Here is a 27,181-nt window from a genome sequence, read left to right as displayed (position 1 = left end):
GCTGTGCTATCTTGCAATGATGCAGAAATCTTTAACAAATCCGTACATCCAGACTATAAGCCGCATCACTGCCAAAATGCCAATTTCATCCAAATCCATTAGCCTGTTTTTGAGTAATGTTGTGCACAATAGAAAAGACAGATTAACAGACTGAAAACGTACACCGATCGTCACAAAACTGCGCCACGGGAGTTATCTATCTATCTATCTATCTATCTATCTATCTATCTATCTATCTATCTATCTATCTATCTATCTATCTATCTATCTATCTATCTATGTTTTGTTCTGGCTTAATTGGATTAATTGTAATCACAATGGTTCCCTTAACGTTTCAACACTTTACAAAATATGAGACAAAATCAATGGACTTCTCAGGTCTCATCTGTACTTTGTATTAGCTGTTAAGCAGCTAAGGTATATTATGTACCCAGTAGACATCAAGAGGCAAACATAATAACTGTGAGAACACAAACAGTGTGTTCCAGTATCAGTACTACCATAGTTACGTTCCACAACATATTATGTCAAAAATACCTGGATGTCCTACTAGATACTGGTACTTACAAATATCTCACTATGTCAGGCAGCATACTTTCCTGGCCATTCTGACCCACAGTCCTCTGTGTAGTTATATCACATACGTCACACTACAGACTGCAATGGTCAAACCTTGAGGCACAATATTTTGACAGAGTATTATGTCCCCATTGTATGCATACTGAATGAAGCAGTACTTTGTAGGGGAGCTGCAGTACGTGCTGAAAGTAAAAATATAAAGTATGAGATTTGGAGGGTTGGGGTTAACCCAAGTCTAAGAACAGTTAAACAGTCCCACAAGCATGGCTGTAGAGCATCATTTTTTCAACATTTTAAACATATACAGCCCATACTGTAATTCTTAATAGTTGAATAGTAACTTGGGTTTTTTTTTGTTGTTGTTCAAGCTCTGGGTCTTTCAATTTGGAAGAGAATAACAGTTCATTATAGTGCCAGCTCTACGGGTTTACATCAACACAGAAAAAGGCTGCAATGATTATTTGGATCGTTGATTAGTCTAAACTTGATTTTATTTCTTTATTAATCAATTACTTGTTTGTTCTAGAAATGTCAGAAAATGCATTTAAAGGGCCTAAGAAGTGTTGTCAAATGTCTTGTGTTGTCCACAACGCAAAGATTTTCAGTTTTTGTCACAGAGGAGGATAGAAACCAGGAAACATCAACATTTAAGAAGCATCAGTTAATTTACCTTTACTTCTTTCTTTTAAAAATACTTTACAATTAATCAATAGCAGCTTTAACATTGAAGGAATAGTGTGGGAGACTAGCCTTACTGACACATGGAGCAGCAAGTTTAGAGGTTCAAAAGTAGCTGGACAGATAGACATGAATTCAGATAAAGTCATAATATTTAATATGTTGCAGTCAGTCAGTCACTGTCTGAAGTGTTGGAGACATCAGTGGACGCTTTGTGTCTGTATGTGAATCTCTGCAGACACCTTCAACTTCTGTTTGTTGTGTAGTCAGAAGGACTCTAACTCAATCAGGCTGAGACCAGTTGACTGACTGGGTCAATCGAGGACATTCCCCCTGTTCACTCTGAAAAGCTTTTTGGCTGCATATTTAGAATCATTGTTCAGCTAAATGAGGAAACATCATCATGTGAGTTTCTCTGGACATAAGTCACCCAGGGATCGAGTTTTCAGCCTGCTTCACTGACAAATCTGAAGGTACCAGGTCAAAACTTCCACTTCTCTTTCACAGATATCTCCTGCTGCCATCGTACAATTTTCTGCAATTTCACCCCCATCTCTGATGGCAGATGTCGTGCTGCATTTAAAACCCTCCTCTAGTCCAGCTGATGCCTTTACCTTGACATGTTTCATCGAAGTTTGGGTGGAGGTTGCAACTTTCCTTCCCACTGTCTGTGTCCATCCTCTTATGAAACAGACTGGCATTTATCCTGCTCTCTAATGTAACTAGACTGGTCTACAAACTACTGTTTATTGGCAAAATCCTTTTAAAAAAAAAAAAGCAGGCTTCTGTGTTTAGCAACCAAGTATGTCAATAATTTGTATTCAAACTACTATTCAAAGAGATAAGCTTCATCTCCCCTGCATTTCTTTTAACATTGTATCTATCACCAAAGAGGAAAAATGAATCTAAGCTGTTTAATTATCCATCCATCCATTATCTATACATCGCTTCATCCTCATAGGGTCATGAGGGGCTGGAGACTATAGAACAGGTCACCAGTCTGTCACAAGGCTACATATACAGACAATCACCCTTACAGATAATTTAGAATCACCAATAAACCTCAGCATGTTGTGGATTGTTGGAGGAAGTCAGAGTACCATAAGAAAACCCATTCATGCACAGGGAGAACATGCAAACTCCATGCAGAAAGATCCCAGGAAGGCCAAAACACGAACTATTGATCTTCTTCTGCAAGGTGGAAGTACTAACCACCAAGCCACTTTGCAGCCCCCTGTCTAAATATTAAAAATCTAAGACCTTTTAGTGTCCTATAAACGCACAGTTTTCCCTACATGAATAGTTCTCCTTAATATCGAAAGGAGCCTAAGCACTTAATTGCCCATTAAAAGACTTACAACTATTTAATGCAGTGTTTGTCTCATCTCACTAATTAGCTATTACGCATCTGAGTGTAGTGTGGAGTTTAGTAAAAAAAAAAAAAAAAAGAAAAGACGAAAAGAAGTTAAAAAATAATTAATTCTTTAATAAAAAATACATTTATAAATTCGGCAGCATGAACTTCATTTCCATCAGCCCAGGAGGAGAGAAACAATGAAAACCAACTGTACAGTAGGCGTTTATAACCAAACACTTTCTGGGAAGCAAACACGTAAAAAATGAGGAAGAAATGGCAGGAGGAACAGCAAATACCATTTAAGTGACTTTAAAATAGCTGAAAGAAACAGATGGGACAAACGAAATCGAGAACAGAACCAAAAATTTTTCTAACATCAGAGTTTCAACACCACAACAGGACGACGTCGCTTTGGGTCAATCAAAACACCACGAGTTTCACTTCAGTCCTTCTAATAACAACTACAGCAGCTTGGTACGAAGACGAACAACACTGTGGAGGCAGATCTCACATCATGGTATCCTCATGCACCGGATTCACAATCTGCTTCACCCAAATCAGTGCTGAAGGAAGGCTTTATCGCACTCCAGGGAGGAAAACTGAGTCACCAAACATTTTAGACTGAAAACAGTGTCTTCTTACGTACTGGGAGGGATCCTTAGAGGTGGAATCTGGCCGGTAGGTTACAGATTTTACAGCAGCCCTATTGCACACAGGAGTCTCTCAAAATCAGTCCTGTACATCCTTTATGAATAAACCAAACATTGTATTTAGCCTCTTAATTTGCCTAAGTTTGTTGTGGCTTTGTAGTAGCTTTTTTTTAAAAAAAAAAAAGAGGCCGTTTGAGGTTTCAGCCCGAAAATTTTGTACTCGGACATGTCACATACTAAGGCGTTTCATGGGCATATGTAGGAAAAGTCAGAGGGCATACATGTGGTCAGACACATGAATATGGGTACCTTTCTTAGTTGGCAAATAGGGTTTCTTTTTTTCAACACAAAGAAGCCCTACTGAGATCATGGGTATCTGTAAAGGATTGTTTTCGACATTTGTTTGCTCACATAAAAGAGAATTTTCAAATTCAAAGTATGTGAAGCGCCTTTTATTCCCCATCCTTTCAGTCCTTCACTTTGTGGAAGAAAAAACCAGGACAGGCCCAAAATGTTCTCTGTGCTGACTGGCTCTACTGCGACAGTATAGTCAGAAAATGTATTGTCACGTCCAGCGGTGAGTTCATCCAGAGCCGACGTGTCCTCCCACTTTTAAATTATTGCCCCCAAAGCTGCTGACCAAAATATCACAGTGGTGCTTTCCAGTGATGATTATGGGACAGGATCTGCGCCTTGGGGTGAATTTCACTATGCCGCTGTTATTAGCTGCCAACGTAGTCCGTTTGCAGAAAACACCACACTGGCAGCAGTTTTCAGCTGATGCAAAGGAGTTTCTGCGTAGGCAAAGTGCTTAGAAGGAGGAAATACGAAAAGACTACATCTGGAGTGGAAGAAGTTTTCACTGACTGGGTGGCTCTTTTTTTTCTTTGACCACATATGGCAATAGTTGTGAATTAGTATTTAAAGGTGGAGTCGGCAATTCTGTTGATATTTAGCTAGTTTGCATGTTTAAGTTGGTTAGCAAGTGCTGCCTATGTTGAGCAGCCTTAACATTTAGCATTTAATAGCTAAGTCTGACTGTCTAGAATTAAAATGACAGATATCAACATCATTTTGACTAGTTTTAGTCACACAATGAGTCAGAATTTTAACTCAACATGTCTAAAACACAGCTTTCCTTTGGATATTGGTCCACCAAAGCTCTTTAACAGTGTTACAGGAAGTGATGTTGGCTGCTGTGGTTGTTAAGATCATTCGGAAATGGTGTGAAATAGAAAAAGCTCATAAGCGAGGAGCTTTTGGAGAATGGGCGATTTGTTGAGAAGAAATTTGTGGTAAAAATTTCCAATCTTGGTCTCAGGCTACTAACTAGCTTTTGATGTAACTACCAACATCTCCAACATCAATTGCCCAAGTCAAAATTCCAGTTCAAGGTATCTGTAATTATAAGGCATAATTCCAGTTTGAGATATCGACATCATTCATCAGTAAAACCTAATGTATCTACAATGAATTAGAATTGAGGAAAATTACAGATATCTAGAAGTAAATTAGACTGGAAGTACAGGGTTGAGAAGCAAAAATGTCCTATTGACAAATTTCAATGTCCTGCCCAAACGGTGAGGATAATCAAAACAACAATTAAAATCAAAGTTCCTTACCTTTAACCAATCTTTTTAGTATTTGTCAGACCTTGGTGCATTGTGAAGTGAGCAAGCAACAAGCAAAACGCAACAGGGTTTGTGATCTCCTGGATGCCCAAATCCCTCAGAAGGTCATTGCCAAGATTGTTGGCATCAGTGAGAGGACCATTTGCTGCATCCAGCATGCCAGACAATCCAGTTTGGGCACCAAGAGATCTCCAGATGGTCCTGGGAGTCTTGGGCTCAGATGGCAATAAGATGCCCCCCTACTTCTTCAAGCCAGATCAGAAAATTGGGGCTGATGTGTACTACAAAGTTCTGAGATACACCGTTTTGCCCTGGCTGAAGGCCACCTACCCTGACAACAACTATGTGTGGCAGCAAGATGGGGCTCCTGCTCACACATCAATCAAGGTCCAAAAGTTCTGTGAGTAGAATATGGCGAACTTCTGGCCCAAAGGCATTTGGCCCCCGAGCTCACCTGATCTAAACCCCCTGGATTTTTTTCTGATGGGGCGCCAGTGAGTTGAGGACTAATGCCACCCCTCATGCCAATATGGATTTACTTAAGGCTGCATTCTCCAGGGAATGGGAGGCCTACCCCAAGGAGGATATCAGGAGGGCCTGTGCCTCTTTCAGAGGCTGTATCGAGGCCTCCATCATGGCTGATGGAGGACATACTGAATAAACATGTTTGGAAAGCTTTAAATTTGTGTTCTTCAAGAAATCAGTTCAAAATTCCAAAGAATAAAAAAGTTATACCCATTTATAGTTGTTTTTCCCTGACAGGACATTTTTGCTTCCCCACCCTGTACAACTGATCATAATTCAGGTACAAATATACGCAATTAGCACTGTGGATATCTGCATCTGAACTGTGGAGATATGCAATGGGAATCCCCATAAACACAAATCGTAAAGGTGACATTTTTTTACAAGAATGATGACGTTGATATCGAAAATGTTCTTTTTAATTTGGAAGAAGTGAATTACAGATTAAAACAGCTAAAGAACACCTCACACCGGTGTAGGAATGCGTGTGAATGTTGGTGGTGGTCGGAGGGGCCGTAGGCACGGCTTGGCAGCCACGCTTCCGTCAGTCTGCCCCAGGACAGCTGTGGCTACAAATGTAGCTTACCACCACCAGAGTGAGAATGTGTGAGTGAATGAATAATGGATCCATTGTGAAGCGCTTTGAGTGCCCAGAAAAGCGCTATATAAATCTAATCCATTATTATTATTAAAGAAGTGCATTGACTTAGAATCGCTTACTCCACCTTTAAAGGGACAGACAGCGAAAATTGAATTAAAAAAAAATGTTGTGACTCAAAATGGACATAACAGTCTTCTCTGTCTCTGAGGAAAATCTTCAGAATATGTTTAAACAATATACTAAAACTTGAAACAGTTGCCACCAAAACATACATGCCTCTTTATAGGGAGTATTTTGTTCATATCCTTAGAATATAAATTAGACTGTTTCGTAGGTCTTTAAGAGAAGAACTGCTTCTCTTGTCTGTGTTTCTATTAATTGTCCTAAATACTGAGCACCGACTGCATTGTGACCAACTTCCCTCTTCAGACCATAATTTTACTGAGGGCTGATTTTAAAAAAATAATAATAATAATTATAGAGAAATCTCAATCAGTCTCTTTTGCAGCGGTATTCTCTCTGCACTTTCCTCCACAGGCTTTCAGCAGCAGACAAGCTTCACAATCATCTCTCCACCCTTCTTAATAACAGTTAACAGGCAAAATTACCCCTGTGCAATATTAGCCTTGACAGCCAATTAAATGTTGCACTTTATTGTGCTCAGACATGTCAGAGGTACTTTGATTTTTAAAATTGGTCTTCACAAAATGTACTTGGAAGTGACGCTAACACAGGAGGTTGACCTTTAATGAACTGTACGTACATTATATAGGTTCAGTGCTGAGAGTTCAGTAAAACGTGTGTGTTTCTGTCAATATAATGACTTCTTGGCGGAGTGTTGATCTTTTCAGAAAGTGCTACTGTTTATATTGTGCTCATCATCTCATTTTGGCCTCTTCAGATTCACTTTCAAACTGGCTTTACTAAAGAAAAGCTCACTGCAGTTGGTCAACAGTGTAATTGTGGCAGTGAGAGGATCTGACATCCGAGTTTGTGTCGAGTTTGGGTCTGTGACGCTGTGGGGTCCGTCAGGGTGATGCGTTTCAGGCTCACCCACTGGTCCTGAACACATAAGTGCAGTCATTTTTGCCCTTTAAAAAAAAACTTTGATTGATGGTGGATGGTGGTAGACAGTTTCTCAGCAAGTGCAACAATCACATAACTTTCAGACACAAGTCAGAAGTCTTTTTTTCACCCATGGTACAATCAGTACAAATGGAGCCATCTTGAATATTTTGTGCTTGATTCTTGAATTACAGTCTTCTAATTAGAGACGTGACTGAAGCATCGAACAGAAAGAGTCAGGAGAAGATTCACCTCCTCTGATGATGTTTCACTGAAGACGAAGTTCCAACCAGAGCTTAGCAGCTTCAGATTTCTGTCACCGTCTGGAAATATAAAGACGCTTTAGATTAGATCGACAAAATGATGAGATGAAATGGTAAAACCTCCTGACTTAACTTGAACGATATTCCTACTGTCTTGCAAGAGACTTCCACTTTTGAGACCAGTAGTGCTTCAATAGACTATTAATTTCCTTAAAATTCACTCTGTGTGGTATTTTGGTGCCACATGGGGCTGCAGCTAACAATTATTTCCACTGGTAATGAATCTGTAGATTATTTTCTTGTCAAATTGCTGAGTTTTTTTAAATCTATAATATGTCAGAAAATGATAAAAATTGTCAACCAGCGTTTTGATCTCTGTCTTGTTTTGTTCACAACCCAAAGATATTTAGTTAAAGGAGCTGGAATAACAGAATTTAGACTTTTTTCTTTTAAAAAATACTCAAACTAAACAATTGACTTTTTAAATAATTGGAGATCAACGTATTTCTCAAAAACTAATCAATTAACTGTTGTAGCTCTTGCACTAAGTAGAGTATGGGACTGGGCAGAGGCCCAAAAATGGCGAGACTTACTCATGAAAGACAGCACAAAGTGAGCTGTTTGTATTCTCAGAACCATGTCTGGGACAATGCCAGTCTGCTGCTGCTTTTATCAACAAGAGCAGACTTTACACTCACAGCAAATGCACAACGATGACAGAATCTACAATCTAAATAAACCACTTTAATTCATCTCTCCAGCCAGAAGATGTTTGAATTAGCATATAAAAAGATGTTTATTGGTTTATTGTGTCAGTAAATCAGTCTGCACCGATCTATAAAAGTGACAGTACCTGTTGTCCACAACTGCTTTATGCTCAACATGAACAGTTTCTGCTTCAGTTCATTAAATCCCTGCAGCCATCTGAAGGAAGCAGGTCACATATGTTGATAAATGCGCTGCCTTTGACTTCAGAAGTGCCAGAGTGCAACAAACATCCGCTTTGTTCACCTTCATTGAATCAAGCTTCGCTACAAAATAGCTCCATTCAATTCTACATACAGCAGACCAGTACGTTATAACACAGAATTGGCTTTTTTATGTGGGAGACTTCATATTACTGTGGCTTATTGTTCCCCTGTATCTTTCTTTTCAGCAAAGGCAGAAAAACTCTGAACTTCCGTCTCTGGCCACCTAGCATTAGCATTAGCACTAGCACAACTGAATGCTCTTTAGACTGAACAGCAGCAGCTCTTTCAGAAGACGATTCAGGCAGTTTTTTTTTACTAAAATCCTATTTACTGTCATGTTTGAGCTTGAGGAGAGACGATTAGCAATAGTAATACAGTTATCCAACAATATTTGTTCACCAAACACCTAAGCTTTAGACTGGTCACCATCATAAATCTCAGATCTGACTCGTTCCTTCTGACAGCCACATGAACAATATGTGACTGAAGGTAATTTTAACGTTAAATCAACATCACCTGTGTTAAATTATCAGTGTTAGATTAATGTTAGCTTACTTTTTTGTGCATCTTGGCTCCTGCCGGCATGTTTGTCTTTGATGTCTTGTTGCTGTTATATATTGTAAGTTGTAGAAAGTGTCTAGTCTGTTTACTTTCGAGAACAGCCAGAAAATATTACAGCCTGACACATTATGTTACTGAATTGAAGGAGTTTCTTATTTAGCAGCAGCTCGACAGGTCAAACCGATGAATCTGGTGAACAAAAGCAATTTTTGGTGGCAGAGGAAACTGATCAGGAGCTGCAGCGTTTTTCCACAGATGCTTCAGTGAACAAACGGCTCATTTGTCCATTTTGAACAATATTATTTAGCTTTATATTCGTTGACGAAAACGATAAAACATTTGTCACCATCTTGGAATATTACTTTTTCTTTAGTTCCATTTTCCAAATCAAAAATAGGTAATCAAAGAATATTTTTTGTCACAGTTTTCATTAATGAATGTAACTCTAGAGATGAAACTGGTTTATATTCAACTCCATCCAGCCTTTGGACATGAACCAAAATCACTGATATGCTTAAAAACTTTAATACGATTTGGCCAACACAAAACTTAGTACTTCTTGTTGCACTTGTACAGCTAAAATGGGGCTTTATTTGTTCGAATAATAAAATATTCTTCCACACACTATATTTTTCTTTATGAACAGTTACACAAAATGGAAAACTTTGTCAGAGTAGCAGTTAAAAATGAGTCTCAGCCTCATTAACAGAAGACAGCGGTGCTCTCGTTGCATCATTCTGCTACCTCTCTACCTTAGTAAGTAAAGGTGCAGTAACAATATAGTTAGAAGGGAGAATCTCCAGTAGCTCAACTAGGAATCAGATTTTAATGGTATGTTTTCCAAAGACAGCTACAACAAAACTGGTCTTATTTCAGTGTGGGGGAAAAAGTCAAATATTAGTAAATTAAATTTCTGGAAAATGTCCAAATAGGTATTCAACAGGCATTAATGTCACAGACGCCAGATGTCTTAAAGAAAGAACAAAGGCTCTGGCTTTGTTAAAAAGTCAAGACAGATGAAGAAGAGAGCAGTCGATAAAAAGTAACAGATTTTTTTTGTCACAGGTCATGACCCAAAGTTGAGCAAACAAAGCTGTAGAGCTCAGTACCTCTGTCTTGTTGTGGATCCATAGTTATCTAACATCTGAGTGCTGGCCACCTCCAGGTTCCAGTCACACATCTCCAGCAGCTTTAGACACTCCGACTTGCTCCTCAGACCCAAGCAGAACAACTGCTCCACCTGCAGAAAGGCAGATAACAGAGGTCAAACCACCATACAAAGAAGTCGGGAGTAGGCAATGAGATGGCACAATTTAGGAGAGTCACTTCGCACCACTTTATAGGGAACAACTGCAGAATTCGTCTTTGTTTACGCCTTACTGTGGATAAGATTGGAGTGTCAGAGTATAGAATTATTTCAATCTTTATACAAGCTCAGCGTGTTGTTCAAACACAATTCTGCCGCTTACACTGAAGCTGAGACCTCTGGATTGCATTTTTCTTTATCATATAGACTTTTGCCAGCACTATCAAGGAAGACTCAAGTGTTCCCTTGTGAACACTGTCGTCCAAACACCTCTCGCTTGCTGCCACAGTGAGGCCGACCACAGCCAGTTAAGAGGGTGTTGAGGATGCTGCAGACGTATGAGTGTCCATATGCTTTTGTATTTATAGTCACCCTGCTGCAGAAGCAATGTCCTGATTTTCCCTTAAGGACCAACTAAGTTATCTTATCATGTCCTGGTATGAACCTATAAAGTGAAAATTACACCCTGCGAGTTTCCCTGACTACCTGTTTGCAGTTCTAAAGAAGGTTATTACAGAAAACAACTCAAGCTGTGACCCGAGATGCAGTCAGCTGGATCTCTGAGAGTCCTTCTGCAACACAGCAGTGTGGACCACTGAGCACTCCTTTCTCTTTGAACAATTGTGAAACTGGAACATAACCATCCTTTGTGTGATTGACTAGAACCATGAAGTGTTTGTTGCCCTTTGTTTTGTTCTGTACTGTGCAGGTTTTAGGTATAATGTACTTCGAGACTATGAAACCCAACAACTGAAAAAAGGCAGTAAAAGGTGATCCTAGGTTTCAGAATAAAATGGTATACATTACTGAATAATATTGTTTTACATAAAGTGTATGAAGAAGTGAAGCTTTTCACCTTTCTTTGAAATTCCAATCAACTAAATAATCTACCTTTATATATTGGAACTTTCCAGATTTTTCTGACATTATTAAAAAGGAAACATGAAAATACAGACATCTGCAAAATGTGAAAGATGGCACAAGTCAGAAGTGCATCCACAGCATGAAACTAAAGTGGATTGTCCACTAATTACAAGGTTGGTATTTTGATCCGCCGCCCTGCACGTGTAATGGCACAAGACACTGAACTCGAAGTTGTTCCCAGTGCTACCAATGTGCGTGAATGTGTGATTGGGTGAATGAGAAACACATTGTAAAGAGCTTCCTTCCTAAGGTAGAAAGGCACTATATAAGTCTAGACCTTTTACCATTTACTATTTTAGCACTAGAGAATAGTTTGACTGCATCACATTATCATTCTGCCATACGGGGGATGAACAGTCTGGCTTGTTTGTCTTTCTATAAATGTGGCACAATCGTCTAAGCCCAGGATGCAGTGAAGGTGCCCCTGCAAAATTGAAATGGGGGAACTTGTTTTGGAGCAAGGATGAACAATTTTAAAATATTTTAAATAGAGATTTTGGTCTTAAAGAACACAATCAACAAATCACAAAGGCTGCAATTTAGAATGCTACAAGGTGTCACTGACACTAATTAGAATGCAGGGAGGTGAACTAAATTCACTAAAAGAACCAAACACGCCTGCATTACTGGACTATCCAAATCTTGATCAAGTCTTGCCATTATCAGCAAAGTAGAGATGTTTTTGATAATGGTAGCACACAGATGGTGGAAGTGGAATAGACCTGCACATGAAAATGATGTTATAAAGATAAATGCACAGTCTGTGAACTTTTAAGTAATATTAGCTAACTTTGTTAGTGTTAACTTGCAAATTACAGTTGTTTAGCTACCATTACAAAACAGAGCCATGTGCGGCGGTGCAGTTTGATAATGACAGATTTACACACATACAGATCTAAAACTTAAACATATACACATACGTCCTTAATCAGTTGTTACCCTGAATATATAAGCACATGGCCACTTTATTAAAAGCATAACGAAAGTTGGAAAATAGGAAACAGATACAGGATTACATGTGCAACAAAAAGGAAGGAACTGATAAATAAAACAGCTAGTAACAGACAAATAGCAGCAATAGAAATGGATTTGATTTCTTTAACTAAGGTAAAGAAAAAAGTGCACAAGCCTATCCTATAGCCTTTTACTGACTTTTGTCAGTTTTAGGCTTCCATACAACACCTTCATGAAAACAGTTCATTATTATGTTCAGTGAAGAATCACAGTGGTAATGATAGATGTAGAAAATATGGTGCTTGGTGAGTGCAGAAGATTTTCCGTAGCATAGTTACAAATGCTCTCACCTTTAGATAATGCACAGCTTTCTGGACATTCCAGTTGTGGTTCTGGAGGGCGGCTTGGCACTCCTCTATTGTCACACCGTGAACTGCCTCCTGCACCTGAAACACACAACAGCACTGTAAAGAACACTTTGAATTCCTGGCTCTGACTCTTCACTCCTGCTTATGCACCTCAGTACTAATTTCACTGCAAACATCTGAAGCTCCTCTTTTTCTTTCTTCTAACTTAACATTAATAGTGAAAACAAACAACAGACTTTTAGTTTCACCTGCAAGGTGATGATAAGAACCCCAGTCTGAGATTAAAGCATCTCTGCATTGATCAGGTCTGGAACAGTCTCATATCTCTTCACAAACTTAATTATATTAACCTAAAACAGACTAATTACTTTATCCATCTTAAGCTGACTAATTCTGACACAGAGTTTGTGTTCCTAGTGTGGCAGAACTCTGGAGCAGCAACAATCATTGATTTTAATTTTTTGAGTGTCAGTATTTCTTTTCAATTGTCACAAACTTGATTGATAACTTTATTAACCACATCATACATCGCCACCCCCTGCTGCATCCACGCTAACATTTCAGATAGTACAGCTAGAAAATGTCTCCGTCTTATAGTGAACTCGCCTGCAGTGCAGTTTATATATGGCCCCATATTCTCACATCGCTACTCCTTGAGTGCAGCCAAAGATCTCAGTATCCTCTACAAAATGCCAAGTGCCTCATCAGTGCAGCACCTTTACTGCCTCGCAGTGATTCTGACTCCGGTCCAGCCAGGCTCGGTCAGTGTCAGAATCAATCGGCCGGCATAAAGAAATCCAATCAAACTTTGCTACGTCGTCTTTCAAATTCAATTCTCAGCAAAAATTAATATGGCCTTTGTCTCCCAAAGAACGTTGGCATATTTTAAATAAGTTATGAAGGAAATTTTGAAAATGGAAGAAAGGGTGTGCTGAAGCATCAAGTACTGATTTTTTTGCAATTATTTAGTCTAATTCACTGACTTTCCAAAGTTCAGCTCCAGTTTGAAAATGATGCTGTCAGTCATCAGTCATAACTTGCTTAATGAATAATGATCTGAAGTTGAAGAGAGAAATAATCTGGTCTATTGTCGTAGATTTGAGCACTTAAAAGTTGCTACTACATGGGCCACAATTCGCTAAATGCTAATGTTTTCTCTTGAAATGGAGACACACACTCACACTTTTCCTGACAACATTAACTGTAGTGAAGTTTATATCTTGAAGTACTTTTCAGCAAGTTCTTAATGGTTCAAGTACAGTGTATTTCAAGTATGATGTTGCAAAAGACGATCCAAATATGTGTGGCCTTACCATTTTGACCCTGTCAGCTGAATTCCCTCCTCCGTCTGTCCTGGTACAGGAAGCAGTGCCCACTGGTGCTGCCAATCCATCTGAACAAACACGAGGGAGACTAACTGATGTCTTCATCCCTGACCGCTGCCCACTCAGAGTGCTGTTGTTATTGGAGGAGAAATTAGCCTTTAGCTCGCCCGCCTGGACCAGCCCCTGCCCCTGGACGTGACCCTGAACTGTCTGGCTGTTGACTACCATGGGTCGGACGGTGGCGGTGTTAGCTTGCCGTACATGTCTGTCCTCCACGTCGCCAGCAGGAAGGCTCTCTGCCTCCCTGAAAAAGCGGTCGAATCGATCAAGGTACGGCGGCCTCTCTGGCAAGAGGTAATAGTGGGTGTTACTGACCTTACGCCCATCACGGACGATCGGCAGGATACAGGGGCCCTTGTTGGCAGTGTCCTTCCCCTGTGCTTGGATCACTTTGGGTGCAGCATATTTAGGATCTGAGGCAAAGCTGTGTGTAGTAGGCATGAGTTTACCTGGAGAGGTGGAGAGGTAGGAGCTGTAGGTGTGTGTGGGGGGGCAGGATGTGAGGGCAGCGGGGCTGACAGAGTAGAGCCTCTGCTGGGGGGAGCCCACGACCAGACCCATGGGGCTCGGAGTTCTGGAGCCTGGCTGAGACAAAGGGTCTCTGGGGGGATCTGAGGTGGTTGGTCCTGGCTTGAGCCTGAAACGTCCTCTGTGGTGTCAGCTGGCATTGGAGAAAGAGAGAGGTCCCTTGACCAGCGAGCAGATGTGTAGTCGCCTCTTTTTATGGGGCGAGGGGGGATGGGGACACGAGGGGGGATCTGAGGTTTGTCCTCATGGGAGGAGAGGACACTCTGCTGTTGTCCCTCAAAGGTCTGGTTGTTCTGAGGATTCTGGTGACACGAAATTGAGCTATGGGAGGGTGAACATGACCGATGAGCGCTTCCGGTTGGTACATTGAGCCTCCGCATGCACTCCTGCTGGAGTTCTTGAAAAATCTCTGCAGACTGGGAGAAAGAGGAGGACAGAGCCTGGCTCTGCTTACTGGGGAGAAAGAGGTTGTCCTCTAGACCTGGTCTGTCTGGACCGTCCATCTTTTGCCCAGAGGACGGAGCTTCTTCTGAACATTGGACATCATTAGGCTCCTCCTCATGCTGCTGCTCCGAGCTGTTGATGGAGCTCACCTGTGTGGAGAAGGAAGATTGAAAACAATGTACAACATTAGCACAGTATGCTGTAGACCAGGATAATAGCAGGACAAAAAATGATCACACTTTCAGTAAATTTTGGCAAAAAGTGAAGGGCATTGTATTACCATACCTCCATGTCATCTTCATCTTGGGCTACGTCATCGTAGGCTGGAGGTGGAGGTAACGGCCGTGCATCCCAGTCCACTACAGGTGTTGGGTGAAGGGGGCGGGGCAGTGATCTAGATGGGCTTTGAGGTGGAGTTCTGTCCAGGATGTTCTCTGCTTCCAAAGCTAGTCTGGCCAATGAAGGAATTTGAATTTCAACCACAGGAGAAGGGGTAGGTGTGGATGGAGGGAACTCCTCCCCAAAGTCAATGAGGGAAACTTCACTGTTGGGATTGTGGCCTGAAGTCCTGCTGCTCCCCTGTTTGGACGCAGAGACCCACGCAGCCGGTTTAAGCTTGAGGCCTTTGACAGAACCTGTTTTCCGCAGCGATAATCTCTTTAGTCCTGTAGAGGTCAGATCCTCTTCCTCGTTTACTGGATCATAGCAAGGTTCTGGAGATAAAACAATGCATTTGTTACTTCGCTGAATTAAGTTTAGACAGTAATGACACCAAAGCTTTTTAGGATCACTAGACGCCACAAAATACAAAACACTGCTCCACAACAACTCTCCAGGTGTGAGATTAGTCATACAGTGCACACCTGTTAGCAGGACAGAGGGATGGAATGATGGAGAAACACTGATGTTAAGAAAGGAAAAAAGTAGCTTAGAAAATCACTGCAAATACAAGTAAAGAAAAGACGAAAAATGTGGGATGTACCTTGGAGAAGTGGAGCTAGGAGGGAACAGAGAGGGCAGGAGCAATAGGTGAGGAGCTGCTGAGAGAAACCAAACTTACTCTTGATTAAAACTGCTGGTTGAGGAGGACGAGGAGGAGGTTCCTCTGGAAAAATTAAAAACGGATGTCGCCGCCGCAAAGGAGAATCAAAGGAAACAAAGAAGGGAAAAATAAGAGCAGTAAAGATAGCAAGTTTGAAGAAAAAACAAGCAAGCAAATGTCAGATTGCATATGAAAGCTTTGTTAGGATGAAAGCAAAGAAAGCTGGTGGGTGTTATCTCACTGCAAAATCTGCACTCTAACTCACAATCCAGAATGTAAATGAAAAAAAGATAGCAGCATCATTTAGATACGGAATCTGATCACTCTGTAATTGTAGAGCGAGTGTTTCTTCACATTCTTGTATTTAAAGTTACAATAAAGCAAAAATACTGAAATATTTATGCTGCATTAAACAGGTTGGTTGAAAGAGAAGAGGAAGAAGTCAGTGAAAACATATGGTGTGTTTGTCGGTTTCAATGGTCATGTCTGTAGTGTGGTTGAAATTCAAGTTTTTCAGCTCTTTCACTCACTTTTTGCTCGTCCTGGTAGCTGCGTGGGCCGAGCAGTACCGAGGTCTACACCCAGAACATCAGGAGGATCCATGGGATTCCCGAGGTACAAACTGGAGGGCAGAGAGGGATAAACTTGAGCAGAGTAAATGTCAGTATATTGAATGTAACTGACTTAGGTGTTGTCATGTTTTAATAAGCTGGTGGCCTCTTAAAATAGTGTTCTGGTGCCATCTATTGGTGATTGTTTATTAGTACTACAATAGAAAGCCATAAAAATCATCTTTAGGTGTTTTCTGGTGTTTTATATTCTAAATTCATATTATACTAAACGTCAACAAACAGAATGTGTCGCTCACTCGTCAATCCTGTCAGGGAAGCCCCAGCAGCGATGAGGGTTGCTGTCTCCGTGTCCTGTGTGGATGAAGCTGTTCTTCAGCGGCCGGCTGATGTCGTGTGCTGACAGACCCGCTACTGATGTCACCACGTTCCTGGGGAACTGTCCGACCTTAAGGGTTCGCTTGTTTTGACCTCGCCACCAGTAATTCTCTGCCCTGAAACACAATATGATAGTGTGAGAAACAGCACGGCCAACACTGAGGGTCAATGGCCAAACTTATTAAGTAACCATAATGTGCTTTTGGCTATTTAGTAAATACATGAAAGGGTATTTAGTTTAACAGAAATGATAAACATTTTACTTGTGAGCCTAACAGAGCTACAGTAGTCAAATGTCTGTGCTCAAGTTTTTATTTGCACTGTGCTTTTCTTTTAGAGGTTTGCAAGGGGCATGCAGCCAGTCCCGGCTGACATTAGGGCTGCAACTAAAGTTATTTTCCCTTTTGATTAATTTTTCAATCATTTTCTCGACAAACTGATTCGTTGTTTGTAGAATAAAAACACAGAACACTGTGAAAGAAAAAGTGTCGATCGGTGTTTCCCAAAGCCCAAAATAATATCCTCAAACATGTAGTTTTGTCCACAACCAGAAGATAATAACTGTGACAGAGGAGTAAATAAGCCCAAAAAAATATACAAGTTCAAGAAGCAGAAAAAGGATCAAAAATGTTCCCTTTTCCGTCTTACAGTTACTCAGACTGATTAATCGATCATGAGAATAGCTGGCAATTCAGTGAAAAAGTGAGTAATTGTTGCAGTTCTAACGGATAGTAGGTGAGAGGGGGGATATGATCTCAACAGGTTCCGTGTGTAGAGGTGACACAAAAAGACAGATGGACAGTCACACTCACATTCACACTGATGAGCAACTTCGAGTCACCAATTAACATGCATTTGTTGTGGACTGTGGTAGTACACTGGAACTGTGAGTCAACAGTGTTAACCAATGCTCCACCCTGTATTTAACAGCGGTAAGTTTGGGAAGTAGTTTATTATGCAGAAGAACTTCAGTTTAAAACTTATCACCCACCTCCCCTCTATGATGGTGATGACATCATTCATCTGGATCAGCAGCTTGTCAGGCTCATCAAAGTCCTGTAGAGCGCACATGTCTGTGGGCATTGTCTGAAAAAGATGAAGATATTTGTGAGACCCAAATTATAACTTGGTTGCTCCAGGTTCCACCCCTCCCAGTCTCTGTTTCAGAGCAGCTCCACTAGATGGAGCTAAAAGTCCATTTATACAATGACTGATTGCTGTGGGAACACTGGGAATCCATGCATAACAGATGTCAAGATTCACTAACCAGTCAAAAATAAACCTTAAAAAGCCCTCAAATAAACAGTCTGAACAGACACCTTTCACTTTCACAATCCAAATATCTGCTACCGCACCTCGAGCAGGAACTCCCGCAGGGCGACAAAAGTTGGCCTGTCGTCTGGTTTCTGAGCCCAACACTGCAGCATGACGTTATAGATATCCTGCGGACAATCCTCTGGCTTAGGGAGGCGTTCACCTTCTTTATCAATCTTATGGAGAATCTATTTATTAAACATAAAAGAGAAAATAGGGGTAAGACAAAAAGGACAAATGAAGATTGTGTCTGTGTCAGTATGTGTAAACGTGCTGACCTTATCTTCAAGGCATTTATGTTTCTGTGCACAGTACTGTAAAGGTTATTTTTCTTTGCGTACTCACCTGACTGCCATTAAGTCCCAGCCAAGGCTCCTGGCCATGTGTAAACATCTCCCAGAGACTGACTCCAAACATCCATGTGTCTGTAGCATGGGAGAATGTTCTCGTCTTCAGACTCTCTGGGGCGCACCTGCAACAGGACACCACACTGTATAAACCAGCTATCTGCAGTATACTGTATGTCTGGTCTGAGGTCTGAGTGGGGAATGAACTCAGTGTTTAAACGGCTACTCTGACAGGAAAGGGATTTTTAAAACCTGTATGATTTGGAATCTAAACCAAAATTTTAATGCGTACGAATAAAAACAATAGTAGTAAGACAGATTAATAATTGGCTGCTTGGCAGACATACGTTTTGGAAATCAAGCAAGCAGAGCAAGTCTGGTTTTATAAGAATCAATCAGATTTCTCTACATAAAGTAACTGCAATAAAATAAATGAGGTTCACATTCAACCCCCAAAACTACTGAAATCTATCTGTGGATCATATCCAAGGACATCTTCAGTTACTGTTTTGCTCAATCAGTGCACCCACCATGCAAACGGGACCTTGCGATGCTCCTGCATGACATAGTGCTCGTGGTTGTTAGGTAGCGCCCTCATCAGGCCAAAGTCACCGATTTTCACTCTGTGAGCTGAAGCCAGCAGGATGTTCCTGAAGAGAGAAGGTGATATAAATTTAATGATGACCTGCAAGTGTTAAATTAAAGTGAAATAGCATTATGTTTTTAGTGAATTTATACTACTAGAAAAAATGATATTTAAGGTGATGATCAGCCTTAAGTGGCATCCAACTGTGTTACTGCTTCATACAGATATGCAGCAGCTACACTGAACCCACATGTGGACTGCTGTAGGAGTGGCCATTACAATCTGTGAAACTATAAATGTGAACAGCATGAAAGTCGTGCACATGCGGTGTGCAAATCTTCTCTGCAAATGTAAAATAGCCCAGCCATCCATATATTTATTTTCACACAAGCTACGCATCATTCTTTTACACAGAAACAGGTCATAAAGTTTCTGGGGTTTTACAGGCAATGACAACTTTAAGGTCTTGTTCACCCTGTTGGCATTGAATTTGCCAGAAGCAGCTGGCTGTTGCTTTGCAGCTTTATCCCTTTCATAGTCTACTGTAGCCTGTAGACGTTTACTTAGTTAAATTACACAAAGTCAGTGAAGAATATGACATTTCACAGTGCTATGCTGGTTCCAACGTCCACTGACAGACTCCACAGACGGTGTATAAAAGAGTAGTGTCACATTCTGAATACATCCCCTACATCACAGGTTGCAAATTCCCACTGGCATCAAGAAAACCTGGTATTTATGAACAATCAAATACATTTTCTGATGGGTTACAAAACCGGCACATCTTGAGAAATCTTCCTAATGTTTGGAACAGTCGTGTGCCATGACTATTTTATCACAGCTTTAACAGGGAAAGTGACTCATTTTTACCAACCATTAAGGTTTTTCTCAAGCATCCGCACAGTGTCAACACTTAAATGAAAGTGACTAATTTGGGCAAGACCATGAGCGTAGACCACCCAGTGCAGCCAGCCAACCACTGACTCATTGTGCTTATGGGCCAAGTCTGCCAGTAATGGTCTGTAAATTTCTGGGTGGAGGAGAAGGAGAAGCAATATAAATAATTCCCCATACCAGTAAAACAATCCTCGAATGTGAAGAATATAAACTCCTTAAAAAACGTTTCTTTGTAGCTGCCACGGCTCTTTGTCTCCTACCTGGCTGCCAGATCCCTGTGGATGAACCTCCTCTGCTCCAGATAAGCCATCCCACAGGCCACCTGCACAGCGTACTGACACAGAGTGTGGATCAACACTGGACCCTGTGGACGAACACATCGCAAGCGCTCCAGCAGAGAACCCAGAGGAGCCAATTCAGTCACCTGCAGAGACAGATAAAGAGACAGTGGGTGAAAACAGGAAGGAGGAACACAGGAGTAAAAAGCAAATAGATGGTTTGAGACGGATAAAGAATAGGAGGAAGAAATATGTGGAAGAAAAAGGAGAATGCAATGTGGTCTACAAGCTATTTGTCAGTCTGAAGTAAAAATACAGCAGAGGAAATAAGCACAAGGTAGCATTCGGTCGAAAACAACTACCCTCAGATGTCTTTCTGTATTTTGCCTTTCCACATTTGTATTTGTGTGAAGTGTGCAGTGTGTATTCGCACAGAGCGAAAGCAAGTGTACAACTAACTGCCTGAGTGTTCTGTATGTGCTCTTGCATTTATCTAACTGTATTTTCCTCCCTGCGTGTGTGAAATTTCTGTGTGTCCACTACCATCTTCATTGGGTGTGTGAGCACCACACCGTAGAGGCGAATGAGGTTCTGGTGGTCCAGGGAGTGCATGGCGTTGACCTCACAGATGAAGTCCTCCAGAGCGTCGGGCTGACTGAGGACATCTGTCTTCAGACACTTCACAGCTACGTTCAGCTGGAAAACAAGATTTAAAAACCATTATTTAAATGTATTCACGGCGCTCTGCTTTTTTATCGCACAGGAAGTGTCAAAGCAGTTCTAATAAAATTCCGTGAAACACAGTCATACTTTTATTTATTCCTGTATCAGCATAAGAGGAAAATAAGGCACATGTTTTATGCAAAGGAACTGCTGAGGGGTGTACTATAAAGCAAGATTAGTGGGTTAGTGAGGCATGTTGAGCCTTAAGTAACAGTTTTCAATATCACAAAAGTGGGTCTCTTAACCTGCTACATCACTATGGTAACATAGCCCTGAACCCGCTAAATCAGCTGTAAAATGCATCTGCCTTTCAGTCATTTGTTTCCTGATGATTCTGTATGAGCGATGCAGATTCTCAGCTGAGGAACGAGGCTGTATCTCAAAAAGCGTTGAACCAGTGCAGTAAGAGTGCACTGAGTGGTGAAATACAGATATTAGCTTGCATGATTAACAGTTCACTACCAGCATTCCTCTTTTTCATCATTTGCTGTAGCAGCACTTTTTACCAGAATACATTTTCATATTCCCCTTAACTCCTCATTATAACAACTTTCCCTCGTGACTGAAGTAGGCGGCACATGATCAGTCCATTTTGTATGCTCTTTTTTAGTAGTGTGTACACAGTCTGGAGAAAAAAACCTGTGTTAAAGAAAGTTGATAACCACTGTCATGATAGCTATCATCTCCGATTGAGGTTTTAGGTTTTGTCAAGCCAGCTAATGCAAAGAAAGTCTGGATATGTCAGGCTTGCTTCGTAGTTCAGCCCTCAGGAGTGTGACCACGCCCCAGTTTCTTTAAAAAATAATTCCAAAATGATGTTGTTTTTAAACTTGGACTAAATCTGAAAAGCATATGTGTTCTCACCACCTTCCCAGCAGGTGTGAGCCACTCTCCTCTCTTCACGACACCAAAGGATCCATCTCCAAGCTTCTCAAACAGCGTCAGGTCCTTCTCTGGGATGAGGCAGGTCAGAGCCTGCTGCTGCTGCCCATCAAGAGGAGCACCACCACTGGGCTGAGTGGTCAGGACTCCCTCCTCCAGACCCAGGGGAGGCGTGGGACAGAGTTTACGAAACGAAGACGCTGGTTGGCCCTGCTGGGGGAAATCTCCTCCATCTGGACGTTTGCCACTAAACACCTAGAGACGGACAAGAAAAAAATGAATGAAGCTGGCATTAACTCAAAAATAGCTAATGATATGTCAGAAAAATATTCTTGCATATATTTTCCACTGCAGTATAGATATAATATCACTGTGTATGTATTTATACAGCCACAAAGAACCTTGCAATTAAATTATTTACATATGCTAACTACTCATTTTTTTTTTAAAGCACTGAGATTCATTTTCTTTCATGTCAGCATAGCCAACTTTTGCACCAATTTGATAATCAGTTGTGCCACTATTAAGGTACCAGTGGAGTAACGAAGAGTCACAGACAGATGTGTTGGACTTTCTTTAAGGCTTTGAAAGCTGTGTTTGGACTTGGATGCAAATAAAAGACTATGGTTTCTGATTCAGGAAAAGGTGAGCAGATAATGCATATTTTCACCATTTTGACCTTTCAAGTTAAAACGAGGACTCACTTTCAGAAACTATTACTGTTTTCCATGTTTTTTGTCTTCATAAAATGAGTCACAATATACACCATAGTCGTAATTGATCTGGTTTGTACCCTACAGCTTTCTTTTCTATGTTTTTGATACCTTACACCACCAAAGCATCTCTAAAATTGTTCACTTGTGTTTATAGGTGTCCAGTCATATTCAGATGCCAACATGTTAATTTTTCAGCTCTGGAAACCCCTCCTTTCTATGCTTTAAGTCTTACAACTGGAGGATGTAGGGGACTGAAAAGACTAATGAGTGGAGAGATGTTTGCATCTCATCTGATGATTTTTGGTTTTGGTCTGGTCGTTTTTCACGGCGCGTTCAACTTTATTTTTCACTTTTCCATCTGTCAGCAAGTGCTGGTCATTACCAGGCTTCTTCTTCGCAGCTTCTTTGCATTTTCAGCCTGCTGCTTGACATCTTCACTACCAACCAGCACCACTGACACCAGACACAGGTAGGAGAAAGTTAAAAGCAGCACAAGAACTCGGCCGTCTCAGTGTAGTTATAACTTTTATGGAAGTGTCAGCGTTGGTGGGGCCCTCTGCATACCTACAGAGCCACAACTGTAACTCTACTGTAGGTGCTGAAACCTCAGAGTACAAGCTCAATTTATCCTTCAGCTTAAACAGAGAGGCTCTTTATGCTGCTTCCTCTTTTCCTGTGGTAAATGTGCATCTTAGCACTTTGTGTACACGTTATGTGGTATAGATAGTGTAAGGGGTGTGTGCGCTTGGTTGCGAGGCAGACAGAAGTTATGACTAGTGCTACTTCTATGGAAAAACTACTAAGCAGTGATTCACTGACGCAGCCTCTCTACAGTTAACATGTACACACGCTCCAAACCACAACTACAGCCACAAGTTCTGGGTAATATCTCTAAATGTGTCGATTAACGAATGCAGAACTGAACTAGTCAGGAAAAAACTATGCAATGTACCAGCACACAAGTGCACACACACAGAAACACTTATCATTATTGGTAAGAGAGACATTTCCTGCCTCTTGGCTTAAGTACTGACAACACAGCAGGAATGACTTAGCTGTTAGGAAGTAGTCATTAGGAAGCACTATTAGATTAAGTGACCTGAATGTTTCAGTTGTGCTTTTGTTTGCATGCTTGTCGTGTGTGTGCTTGTGATTCCCTTCCATTCTCCTAAATATGAACCAGTACAATGCGACTGCTGTGGAGCCATTAAGAAAAACCTTTGTTAAACTGTTTACCAAAATAGGAATGCACAGAAACCGGTGGTGACATCAGCTACTGAGAGCCAGAAACATATCTGACAAAATCATAAAATAACTGCTCCTATTGGCCGAAGAATAAAGATCAGTTCTCAGAAATGGTGTCATCGGTGAAAAAGAGGTGTCAATGAATCCTCGGTGCCAAACATATTTGACTGGCTAGATATAAACAGTAGCGAGCGGTATGTGGTTTCACATTCACACTGGACCAGACATGACATAATGCTGCAGACCTTTTAAAAACACCACCTCTCTGTGGTCGCGGTGCGGTTTGTCGGTTTCAAATAGGAGCCTCGACATTCAAAAGATTCGGACTATGGCCCAGCAACGCGCGCACACACACACTTAGCAGGCTGAGGAAGCAGATTACTCTATCTGAGGATGGTGCCAGAGGCGGAAACAGACAGGTGTAATTATAGATGGCAGGCAGCGTCCTGTGAGCACCACGACGACACACAGCCAGCACACACTGCCAGGGCACTGACAGCTTCTCCTTCGCCTCAGTTAATTCCTTTGAGTAGTTTTGTAAGCCTTCTGTGTAACGTAGCATTAATCAGTAATAATTTCAGCCTTCATTTAAAGACACAGACTGTGTGACCATCACACAAAGGTCTTTCTTTTTAAGGGAGAGACTCAATGCTTCATGAGACAACATTTCTGTGAATGCAGCATGCTCTGAGTCTGTGTGTCACCAGCTCTTGTGACTTGACTCGTGTATGTGTGGACGTGCTCATCTGCTTGTCGCCTGGAGAAATGTTTCCTACAGATGTGTATGTATCTGCAGAGTTTTTCTTTCATAAAGAACACACAAAAACTATCAAGAAAAGAGAGACATCCTCCATTATCACCACAGACTGATTCAGGAAATCCAGGAAGTTCTAACTTAACACTATGTGACCATTTATACATAAGCATTACTAGTCTTTAGTTAAAAACTGGCTTCAAAATTACAGGTTACATATTACAGTATTGGCAAAGGCTGCATTTCTGCAGATACCTCTATGATAACATCCCTGCCTTCACATTACAAATAAATGGGGATAAAACTAAGTTTATGCTATTTTCCAGAGCCAGTGATATTGACTATAATGTTGTTGACAGTTCTAACATGAACAGATTTATTATTGAAAAAGTTACAGAATATAAATACAGTATCTCCGTATCTGGATTGATGAGAACCTAGCATTCAAATTTCATTCACCAACAGGTGAAAAGTGAAAAGCAGATCATATGCAAAAATAAGACAATTTGCAAAGCTCAAGATTTTATCGCATGACTTCTACTAAATCAGCGGAGAGAATTGTGACTCAGATCGTGAATTGAGAGTCTACCTGAAAACATCATATTATCTTCTGGCCCAACTGCCCAACCTGGAGAGGTCATAACTAGCACAAATCTATATCTAAATCTATTTTATGTCAGTCTGGGATTTAGGCCTTGTTCACTTGTACGTGTGCAGTTAAAATTCAGCTTTTGCAATGTATTTTGACTGTTTCTCCAAACATGCCAATGGAGTTTAATGCAATTGCAAACTGAGATGGAAATTTTTAGAAACTCAGTTTGCAGTGTTCATGTGTAAAAACGAAAAACACCGTTTAACGTTTGTCATATTAGAGTGTGTGTAGTTATCCTTGGATTGTAAGTGTTGATTGTGTGCAACGGCAGATGTGGCCAAAAATAGTGCTGCTGCTAACCTCGCTAACAGGATTTTTTTTACATGTTTGCACATAAATGTATTGTTACTCTTCTGCTATATTAAGAAACAGAGGCATCAAAATCAGTTCCCACATGTGATTCTCCCCTCACTTGATCCACTGTTTATAGCCTACCAGAGCTAGAAATAGATTTTTTCAGACTTGAGTTTGAATTATATACTGCCTATGGGTGTGACATGCTCTTGACAGTGCTTCAGTTGTGTTTTTCAAAAAGATTGCCCATGTATGTGTGGCATCGCTTTCTACTCCTAAACCTGTATATCGTTTTGCCATGAGGTTTATTGCCAGTGATGTCTATGGCACTCATCATTGTGTTTTATATGGCAAAGTTGGGTGATCTTCTCTCAGTGATATCTCAAGTATAAATAAAGATTGAATAAATACATGAATTTGTAAGAAAATCATGCCGTATTCACACAAGTAAACTTTGTTCAATGTCTCAGGTTCCTCCCATGTTTGTTCACGACTTATTGTGTTCACATGAATGCATCCACATTGCTACATACAGACAGACGCCATGGTGGCGACACACTGCCAAGCATACCATGTACCGCTATAAATGAGCCCTGTGTGCCTAAGTCTGTCACCTTGCTCATCCAGGACTTGCGCTTGCACATGGCTTTCCTCCTTTTCACAGCCTCCCACAGCCGTCGCTGCCCTGTATCCGAGGAAACAACAAACAGAAAAATAAAGTTATGGTTAATGGTACAAACACTCAAAAGAAAGAAGACTTTAGCTAATTCTGTTCATATGGGACCATCAAAAGGTCCCAAAAGATCGGTTAAAATTTGGAGTGGCAGAAGATGCACTATGCTGAATTTTAATTAATTTCCTGTAACTGGAAACTGAGCGCTATATAAGCACTGAACAAAACACCAGACTTTGATTTGAAAGAGGAGCAAACAGAAAGAGCTAATGGGAGATAAAGTATGAAAAGAGAAAAGCAAAGACTAGACAGAAGAGGAAGCAATATTAAAAGGCTGGAGAGCAGTGAGCTGAGATGTGAGTGAATATATGAGCAGGAGAAGTGGGTGTAATTAGTCTTAAGCGGCTCTGTAGCCGAGGCCCTGAGGGCTTCAGTAAATGGATTTAGAACATTACTGCTGTGATCCCCTTCACACACACTCACCACAGACAAAAGATCTGGCACTTCAGTGTCCCCTCCTATTGTAACTAATTACCAGTTGTGCCTTTAAAATGATATTATGGGTATTAGTGATGGAGGATTTGCTCCAGCTATGTTGAGGGTGAGCCAAGTGACACACTGTCATGAACACAAAAGTAATACTTGAGGCAATGTATAGCGCTAAAAGCTAATGATGTCTACAGTCTATGGTCATCATTCTAATATCCTCATAATAGCAGCACTAACATACATATTCTAGAAGTTCACAACCTTAATTTAGCACATGTGCAGATTAACATTTGAAATTTAGCACTAAAGACGAAGAGCCACTGAAGTAGATTGGAATTAGGTGTCGGTGATTATCAGCCTGGTCCATTATCGGATCTGATGCTCAGAATTGCGTTATTTTAATTAAGTAATTCAAATTATAATACATAATTTTAAAACAAGAGACTTTGACTCTTGTCACCACTTTGTGGATTCTAGCAAAATCTGATGGCCATTTAACACTCAAGGATGATCAAAAGTTCTAAAACATACATAAAACATGAATAAACAAAG

At 40.8% G+C, this 27,181-nt stretch overlaps 1 protein-coding gene across 1 annotated transcript in view; it reads right to left on the bottom strand.

The window, feature by feature from the left end:
* Window positions 1–2,722: 2,722 nt before the first annotated feature.
* Window positions 2,723–27,181, bottom strand: part of tnk2b (tyrosine kinase, non-receptor, 2b) — a 62,441-nt gene continuing 37,982 nt past the window's right edge. Inside the window, 16 exon segments of the mRNA XM_051953251.1 lie at window positions 2,723–7,409; window positions 9,991–10,121; window positions 12,416–12,511; window positions 13,747–14,429; window positions 14,432–14,939; window positions 15,076–15,503; window positions 16,363–16,454; window positions 16,701–16,895; window positions 17,771–17,865; window positions 18,135–18,281; window positions 18,439–18,565; window positions 18,971–19,090; window positions 20,184–20,347; window positions 20,745–20,897; window positions 21,789–22,061; window positions 26,082–26,152. Coding sequence (XP_051809211.1) covers window positions 7,403–7,409; window positions 9,991–10,121; window positions 12,416–12,511; window positions 13,747–14,429; window positions 14,432–14,939; window positions 15,076–15,503; window positions 16,363–16,454; window positions 16,701–16,895; window positions 17,771–17,865; window positions 18,135–18,281; window positions 18,439–18,565; window positions 18,971–19,090; window positions 20,184–20,347; window positions 20,745–20,897; window positions 21,789–22,061; window positions 26,082–26,152 — 3,290 coding nt within the window. The 3' untranslated portion in view covers window positions 2,723–7,402.

This window comes from Acanthochromis polyacanthus, chromosome 9 (genome assembly GCF_021347895.1).
Source record: "Acanthochromis polyacanthus isolate Apoly-LR-REF ecotype Palm Island chromosome 9, KAUST_Apoly_ChrSc, whole genome shotgun sequence".
Classification (NCBI taxonomy): domain Eukaryota; kingdom Metazoa; phylum Chordata; class Actinopteri; family Pomacentridae; genus Acanthochromis; species Acanthochromis polyacanthus.
The sequence above is the reverse complement of the archived record's forward strand: the minus strand, read 5'-3'. Positions and strand labels throughout refer to the sequence as shown.